At 52.4% G+C, this 8465-nt stretch overlaps 3 protein-coding genes across 3 annotated transcripts; 1 reads left to right on the forward strand and 2 right to left on the reverse strand.

Annotated features, from left to right (window-relative positions):
- Nucleotides 1–433: 433 nt before the first annotated feature.
- DICSQDRAFT_137075 (cytochrome P450) lies at nucleotides 434–3412 on the forward strand. Its single transcript, XM_007366320.1, has 10 exons — nucleotides 434–1021; nucleotides 1086–1215; nucleotides 1268–1456; nucleotides 1524–1788; nucleotides 1851–1961; nucleotides 2102–2373; nucleotides 2439–2567; nucleotides 2622–2765; nucleotides 2822–3100; nucleotides 3154–3412. The coding sequence occupies exons 1-9, from the start codon at nucleotides 799–801 to the stop codon at nucleotides 2889–2891; spliced, it is 1533 nt and encodes a 510-aa protein (XP_007366382.1). The 5' UTR covers nucleotides 434–798; the 3' UTR covers nucleotides 2892–3100; nucleotides 3154–3412.
- Nucleotides 3413–4489: 1077 nt separating this feature from the next.
- DICSQDRAFT_127445 (serine proteinase) lies at nucleotides 4490–6195 on the reverse strand (the record flags this gene model as incomplete). The annotated part of the gene is made up of 11 exons (XM_007366321.1): nucleotides 4490–4530; nucleotides 4590–4698; nucleotides 4766–4969; nucleotides 5028–5075; nucleotides 5130–5256; nucleotides 5315–5335; nucleotides 5396–5508; nucleotides 5563–5636; nucleotides 5698–5801; nucleotides 5859–5893; nucleotides 5950–6195. 11 exons carry the CDS (start codon nucleotides 6193–6195, stop codon nucleotides 4490–4492), a joined length of 1122 nt encoding a protein of 373 aa, XP_007366383.1.
- A 1905-nt stretch (nucleotides 6196–8100) lies between these two features.
- DICSQDRAFT_61794 (uncharacterized protein) lies at nucleotides 8101–8343 on the reverse strand (the record flags this gene model as incomplete). Its single annotated transcript, XM_007366322.1, has 1 exon — nucleotides 8101–8343. A coding segment is annotated over one exon (243 nt), but the record flags the coding sequence as incomplete, so codon positions are not given.
- Between the last annotated feature and the right edge of the window lie 122 nt (nucleotides 8344–8465).

The following is an 8465-nucleotide window of genomic DNA, read 5'->3' on the forward strand; positions in this document are numbered from 1 at the left end:
TGCGGGTGGGACGCCTGACCACTTTCGTATCATGCTGTGAGTACCCAACGCATGGGAGATCAAGAGCCAGGTTCACCTCGCCCTGGTCTGCGATCACAACCGAACAAAGTTGAGTTTGCGCATCCTCTTAGAACCCTTGATAGCTGACGAAACTTCTCTATTGTCGTTTCAGCAACCTAGCAGCCCTGAATCGCGATCGCAGCCGAGGTCGCAGCCTCGTTATGCTATGATGCAGCGACGGGTTAGTCACTGGCATTTGGTACGGTGAGTAATGAAACCTTCTGTCGTGGATAAAGCGGAAGTATGCTTTGTCATATCGTGATGAAAACATGGTTCAGTCACTAGCTCACGGTCTGGTGATTAACCGCCATCATACTATGACAAAACGCACCTCCTCTTCTCTCGCGAATTATGACGCTCAGGAGGTCTCATTGCTCACCATATTGCGAAAGAAGATTGGGTTAAGCAACTGTATCGTGATATGGAGGCTGATGATGTTCCCTTAGTGTCATTCAGTGGACTTTGGGACGTTCCAGACCAGCGGAGTGGCTTTCGAGCTTTGGTTCATCAAGTACCTTGTTTGAATGAAGCAGGCCGCTCGTCCGGTCGACTTTGAATCTAATGGCTGTCAATGAAAGCCGCCAGTGACGTTATACTCCGATAGACACGATAGAAGAGTACACAGAGTTCATCCATCGAACTATCATAGTAACGCTCCCACCCCTGCCGCCGACCCTCTAGTATTAATACCTGGATGCCGTCCTCGAACAGGAGGATTCTCCCATACCAAGGAACGACATGGCTATCCTTCAAAGTCTCTCACTACCGCCCTTTATCCTCGGGATATTCGGAACACTGTGTTATCTGTATTGGCGATTCATTCGCTCCGAGTCGGCTCTAGGCCGCTATGAACGTCTCCCCCTCCCCCCAGGACCTCCTGGTTTTCCTGTCATAGGAAACCTGCTCGATTACCCGAAGGACAGACCATGGCTGGCGTACAAGGAATTGAGCAAGAAATACGGCGAGTGCTGACATTGTGCTGACATTGTGCTGACATTGGCCTGAACTATAACACTTCTCACTAGGCGACATCGTCTCTCTGCGGATCTTCTCCCAGCAGCTGATAATTCTCAATGATTACAACACCGCCATCGATCTTCTGGACAAGCGATCTTCGATATACTCGTCCAGACCACCCACGCCCATGTTCAGGCTGTGAGTGTAACGAGTGTGTTACCCCTTCATACAGCATTCTGAGGCATCGCAGGACTGGATGGGACTGGGCCCTCGGAATGATGCCCTACGGTCCATGGTGGCGGCGTCACAGGAGGGCATTCTGGCAAGAGTTCCACTCGGACGTCGTAGGCAGGTACCATTCCAACCAGGAGGAAAGCGCTCGCCGTCTGCTAGCCAGGCTTTTGAAGAGCCCTCAGCACTTCACGGAGCATATAGAGTAGTGAGTACTTCATGCCAGTGATGTCAAGCCAGCGGAGTAACGTCTGACAAGTCGGCCCATCGGTCAGCTCCGTCGGCGCCGCCATCATTGAATCATGCTACGGGCTTCCCGTAGCAGAGGAAGACGACAAGTACATAGCCCTCTTCAAAGAAACGGCTTCCACGATCAACCTGACTACTCCTGGCTCTTCAATGATCCTCGAATCGTTTCCCGTACTAGCCCGCACCCCGACTTGGCTGCCTGGAACGAGCTTCTTGCGCCGTCTTGCACGAACTCGCCAAATGACGGCGGACATGCGGGATATTCCGTGGAAGGACCTTCAAGAGGCGATGGTGACTTTGCTTCCAATGTGTCGTATGCTGTGATAATGACTCGCTGCCACTGCTCTACGCAGAACACAACAGGGATAAAAGTTAGCGCTGCGAGCTCGATGATGGACAGATTCTCGAACATTTCCGGCGGATCTACTTCCGATGACGAAGACATCGCAAGGAACGTCGTTGCAGTTGCTTATACAGGCCAGTATTAGAAAGTTTAGTCCTCGGGAGTTCTTGTGACTAATCATGTCGCTTACAGCTGGTCTCGATACCGTTCGTCGCAATTTCTTGCTGCGAGAATGCCCGCATTAAGGAAGTTATTTGCCAGACACATTCTGCCACTGTTGCATTTGTGATAGCGATGGCGCTCTACCCGGACGTACAGGCAAAGGCACAAGCGGAACTCGAACATGTCTGTGGGAAATCCCGGCTCCCAGAAATGGCGGACATGGATTCGTTGCCATACATTCAAGCGATTATGAGAGAGGTACTACGGTGGCATGCAATAGCTCCGCTCTCCCTGCCCCACGTCGCCATCGCAGATGACGAGTACAATGGTTACTTCATACCCAAGGGCTCGCTCATCATCGCTAATGCTTGGTATGATACTCTGCTCTGAGTTCTTCAAATACGGTCAGCACACGGAACCGTTAACCTACCCTTAGGGCATTCCTGCAGGACCCTGAAGTATACCCTGAGCCGGACAGATTCATGCCAGAGCGCTTCCTGAAAGATGGAAAATTCGTCGTTGATATAAGGGACCCAGCAACTATTGCGTTTGGATTCGGCCGACGGTGCGTCCCCTTGTCGTTCGCTTCCAGTCGATGTCGTTACAGCATCCCTCACAGAATCTGTCCGGGGCGGCACTTTGCTACCTCTGCGCTGTTCATTTTCATTGCGTCTATCTTGCATACCTTTGCGATCAAATCACCGCTCGACGAACATGGCCTCCCCATCAGAAGCGAGCTCAGGCAGACCACAGGACTCATATCGTGAGCTTGTTTTACAGACCTCGAGACTTCAGGGAGTGCTAAGTGTATACGGACAGGTTCTTGGAAGGCTGCGATTGTAAGATCACGCCACGGTCCGAGTGGGCAGAAGCTTTGATCAGGAGCTAAGTAGGGATTAGACGTCGGGACGTCCCGCAGACCGATGGATGGTCTTCTGTCCCTTGTACCAAAGCACCTGATGAGGAGTTCTCGTATGCGAGTACACGTAGTGTTACATAATATAGGTGAAACGACTGAGTGGCCATGGCATCGATTCAGCTACACGCTGATCAAGCCACATCGGTCGGTGCGCCGTGAGATAATCGAATTTGGGCATCCTGGCACAGTCGGATGCGTGAGACAGCTGTGTAAGATCATTTGATAGACTTACTTCCTCGATTCTGCTGACATCGGGCGAAGCACGAATGACGGCGAGGGTCTCATCGTCGAAGATCCCGGAGTACGAGTTGAGGAACGAGTAGTCGTTCTCGATCCTGGACTGCTCGGAAAGGCGTTCGCGCAACCATTTGAGGTGGGCTTCCCTGTCGACTCCATCCTTCAATGCCACGATATAGCTCGAGTCTCTCTTCTCGTCGGCGGCCCGTGCGATGTCAACGGTGTTGGTTTGCGTCATGATAGGACGGTGTGCTAGCGACAACGTAATGACAGGTGAACTTTTGGTGCATCCACGGTTGACATCCGCGGGGATACCTCACCTCGAAATGACTGAGGGATGGAAGGGTAGTGGTGCAGCTGACAAATAGGAGGCCGGATCCTATAACATTCCCTTTTAGAACGCTCATGGACTCCACTTTAGTCAGCGTTGCCATTTCGACTTAGTAGGGGAGTGACAGCCATTTGGGGGGCGACTCCGCGCCGCTCGGTTCGGATATCATGAGGTTTGTGAAAGATGCAACCTATACTAGTGTGACCCCAGAAGCTACTGACACGCCTCCAGTTCTCGCATTTCCCTGTCAAAAAGTGTGCACGGGTTACACACAAGACGATGTACTTCCAAAATATCATTGTCAAAAAGAACGAAGGAAATCGGAAGGGATTTGCTCCTGATACAAGTCAATCTCAGTAGGGTTTCAACAGTTTACTGACCTTGGTGAGTTGCCACAAAAAGATCTGCAGCGCCGATCTTTCTGTAGCTTGAAAAGTGTTCTAAACATTTTCAATGAACTTTCTTGTTCAGTCTCCGAAGGATTCCGGGTTGCGGTATTCAAAGGATGGGAAGAGGTCTCTCGAGCGTGACATTCAGCCACTGACCGAGATAAAGCTGACTTTCAATCTGAGCGCTTCGACAGTGTTGCCTCGGCCAACTTCGCTATCAAACGACTGATAACAGCGGTGTTTGAATCGGCAGTCTTCGGCATTGTGACCATCCATGACAATCTCTGGGCGCTTTTCCGTAGCTTCTGGGGTCAGACGTGTAATTCCGCGATGCTCAATGCAAACCTCCACCGATTTTCTTCATATTTCACACGTATGTACTATCCAGAATGCGAATTAAGTATGCGAAGTCTGAAATGTGTCGGAGAGGATGGGAGGGAGATATTCATGAAATACGTTATGGGCCGTAGCTTCTGGGGTCATACTAGTACTGGAAAAATCTCTGTAGGCTCGGGACAGTCACACGCGCATGGAAAAGTAGTAACCTCCATATTCATGTATCCCTGTATTCGACACGCGGTTCTTTACAATGACAAGCTGGTATCGCCGCCTCAAAAACCATTGTTAGCGAGGAAGTTCGGGGTGCCCGCAGCTGTCGGAAGCACATCGTAGTCAGACGATGCAATCTGCCTCACTTCAAGGTGAACTCACGGATGTCACCGAGGACGTTAGCCAATGCAGTGCTCTTGAGATACTGGGACATTGCGGACGGCGATTGGTTTCCTCGGAGCGAAATCGTATATGCAATCAGGCCGGCGAGCTAAGACACGCATGTCAGGACATCCGTTCTAGAGCATGGAAGTAGTTAGGCAGAAAAAAATGCTTACGTGAGGGCAAGCGAACGAAGTTCCGCTGCTGTAAATCGTCGCGCTCCTGTCGCCTATGGTGGCCATCTGAATGTTCTCTCCGGGAGCAAAGATGTCCAGGACGGCCCCATAATTGGAGGAGTACCAGCGCCGATCGAGCATGTTGGATGCGCCAACTGTGACCGCAGATGGTGCACGGGCGGGGCTCACTAAGCCTGCATTGACCTATATTGCGGCGATCACTCATTCAATGTACACGCCAGGAAAGATGAATTGTGCTTACATTGTTGTTTCCGGAGGCAGCACAGACGTGAATTCCGGCATCCGTCATCTGGACACCGCTCAGGAACAGGAATCAGGAGTGACAGCGGACCATAATTCTCACCTTTGCAATGGCCTTGTCGAGAGATATCAGGGTCGGGTCAGGCTCATAGAAGCCAAAGCTGAAATTGACCACGGAAGGGCGACGCGAGGCTTGAACAGCCCGCATGATGTAGGCGATTCCAGCCAGTCTGGGATGAGTGACAGGGGGTTAATTAGCGCGGGAGGAAGTTACAGTGACCAGCTTACGTGGCAGTCACCGAACCGTTCCTAACAACAGGAAATGGCAAACTTCAGTGTCGATTTCCGTAGCTCTCTGAACCGCCTCACCCTTTGGCATCGAAGACCTTGACAGCGATCAGGTGTGCATTCTTGAAGACCCCAGCGTGCGTGCCACCTGCGACACTAGCGACCTGCGTGCCGTGGCCGTTGTCGTCCACGTTCTGGTGACCATTGAGTTACAACCTGTTCACCATGTTTCAAGGATAGAAGCATACGGGGAGGCCTTTGTAGGTGTAACCCCATGAGGCACGACTTCCGAACTCGATGTGCGAAGTGAAGATACCGGTATCTGCAGATCGCGTCACCGTCAGGACATTATGTCATGATTTATGAGGGTGCAGTGTACTGACCGACTATGTAGATATCCACAGGGTTGCTTGCACCAATGTAAGTGTACTCGAACTTAAGCCAGGGGCGTTGGCTGATCCGGTTCAAGCCCCACGGTGCAGGTCCCCTACGTCGCGACATGAGTGCACTCAGCCAGGTACTCGCATGAGTCTGAATGGCTTACTGCACTATCTTGCTGAACAGCGAGATTTCTGCATCCTATTTGTCGAGCAATTCATCCGGTATGCGTGGACATGATGGGTGACATATCTCACCTCCTCGATCCTCTCCACGTCGGAAGAGGTACGGAGAGCGGCGAGGGTTTGCTCGTTGAACTTGCCCGAGAACGCGTTCATGAAGGAGTAATCATCCTTGATCTCCGAATCGCCAGAGAGTCGTTGACGAAGCCACTGGAGATGGGCGGCCATGTCGACGCTGGCCTTCAGATGCACGATATAGCTCGACTCTTTCTTTGCGCCAGAGGCGCAAACGACGTCGATGGGGTTGGTTTCATGGGCCATGATGAATGGATGATACTGAAGAGGTCAGTCGAGGTTCTGTACGTTGTATGGGGGTGGGGGATTGATGACGGCCTCCGTGTTCTGAACTGGTAGGCTTAAGTAGCCCATGAGCTCGACATATGCATGGAGTTGGGACGTATGACATACGGCGGAAGAACTGACCGAGATATGTCGGCATCACTGGGCCGGTCATTGCGAAGATAGAGGTATGTTTGTCATGTTGTCCATTCCTTCCCTGTGTCCGATACTTGACGTTAATTGCCAGCTCGGTGGTCCGGGCCATTCAAAACTCGGCTATGGCTGAGAGCAGGCGCCCATCCCGTCCCCCGTTTTCCGGGCAAGTCCTGGACCGGAGGGATTAACGTAAGGTCTGCCAGCCTCAAGCTCAGAAGCCGTGCAAGCTCTTCCTGATGTGATATCGTGAATGACTCGTGAATGACATGTTCATGGCAACATCTGTCGGGGGATATATAGAAGAAACATCAGCGCAAGATCGTCCGGCTGGTGAGCCCGGTCACGACGTTGACCCACCTGGTAGCATCGTCAGCCAAAGGTGTGGGTGGGCACCACATGATGTAGGGTATCGATTTGAATCTGTACGGCTTCGCACTTTCCTAAAACAGCGACACCTCTACAGACTGACTGGAGGCGACTATTAGCATTAAACGACGCCAACCAGACATTCCACGAAGCAAATTAGTAGTGCATGGAAACAAGAGTGCCATCACCTCAGACGACTGAGATGTCTCCGTAAACCATCATGACTTTTCGACCTCGCAATCAGCTCATTGCTCACCCGCTGCCGCCTTGACCGCCGCCCGCTTCGCGTGGCAGATCACCCCACTCGCGCTCTCGGCACCTCGACGCTCACGTTCACATCGCGCGGTTTACCTCGCTATGATCCTCATCACAATCTCCCTTGGGATAGTCTCAAGCGCGCCCCTTGCCCTTGCCTTCCCGTTCACTCTCGTCTGTAGGTGCGCTTGGATCTGCGGGCCATCTTGACGTCAAGCTCGCTGCTGCGCGGCAGGATGTGCCACGGATACCACCTACGCATTGGCTTTCCCTTCGTGAGCGGTATCCCCGTGACAGGCTTCAGCGAGGACTCGCATCCGGGTCCACGCTACTGGAGTCTCGGCAGATACAGCACCGTGTCCGCGTTCGAACTGAGGACCCGAGTGATGCATCAATTCCAACATATTACTCACTCACCCATACAGTTGGTACCGCATGCCGACTCGAGTTCCCAAAACCCAGGATGCGCCTACATTCGCCAGACGTACTTCGCGACCGAAGAACTCCCTTGCTGAGTTCACCTAACCAATCGACGCCAAGGATCACTTTCCAAAAAAAGAAGGGTGGATGGCGCATTGCACAGCGCCATTTGAATTTGAACTTGGACTTGGACTGCAACTCGGAGGGACCGCAGGTCGTGAGGTGCGGAGATGAGGTCGTGATTGAAAGACCGGGTGGCGAAGTGTTGGACGAGCGCACTGGCAGAACGTGGTTGTGGCGGCGGTAAGCGCGGCGCAGACGGCCCGCCGTTTCCCCAGCCGCCGCTCCAGCGTCAGTAAACGCACGGCAGGTAGTGTTGCCGCCAATTCGAGTCAGCCAAGCCAAGCCGGTGGAGCTTGATCAAGTAGGGCAAGCCAGCCGGATCCAGCCGAGCCGGCGCGCAGCTGATTCGTAGCCAGCTACCCAGCTCGCGCCCAGCTCGAGCTTGATAGCTGGCTGGCTGGCAAGCTATGCACCATATATGGAACTCAGATGCGCGCAGCTTCGAATGTGAGTGCACGGAAGACATAGGCAATATATACATCATAAGTCATGTACAGCACAATCACTAATAGCGGAGAAAATGCGCGGAAGGCAGGCGAAGCGAAATCTCCGGACAGGAGACAAGCGTTATGTCTCGACATCAGTGTCGAGATCATCTAGGGTGAGCTCCTCAACACGAGTAACAATGTCCCCAAAGAGGTCCAGACGCTCCTGCCTATACCGGAATTTCAAGATCTGAAGGGCCTCCATCAGTACCGGATGCAGACGACTCCGACGGAGCGTGTCCGTTTCCTTGCTGGATGAAAAAACTCGCTCGCAAACAACGCCGGAAGCCTGTGCGGCTAGCACGTCACGGGATACTAAATAGAGATACCGAAGTGATTGTTTTCGTGTCTATATCGAGAAGTCAGTTGAATCATAAGTGAAAGCCGGAGTACTGGTAAGAGAAGCTCACGGTCCAGTAATAGTACAAATCATTGTTCTGAGATATA

Source organism: Dichomitus squalens (assembly GCF_000275845.1).
Source record: "Dichomitus squalens LYAD-421 SS1 unplaced genomic scaffold DICSQscaffold_17, whole genome shotgun sequence".
Taxonomy (NCBI): Eukaryota; Fungi; Basidiomycota; class Agaricomycetes; order Polyporales; family Polyporaceae; genus Dichomitus; species Dichomitus squalens.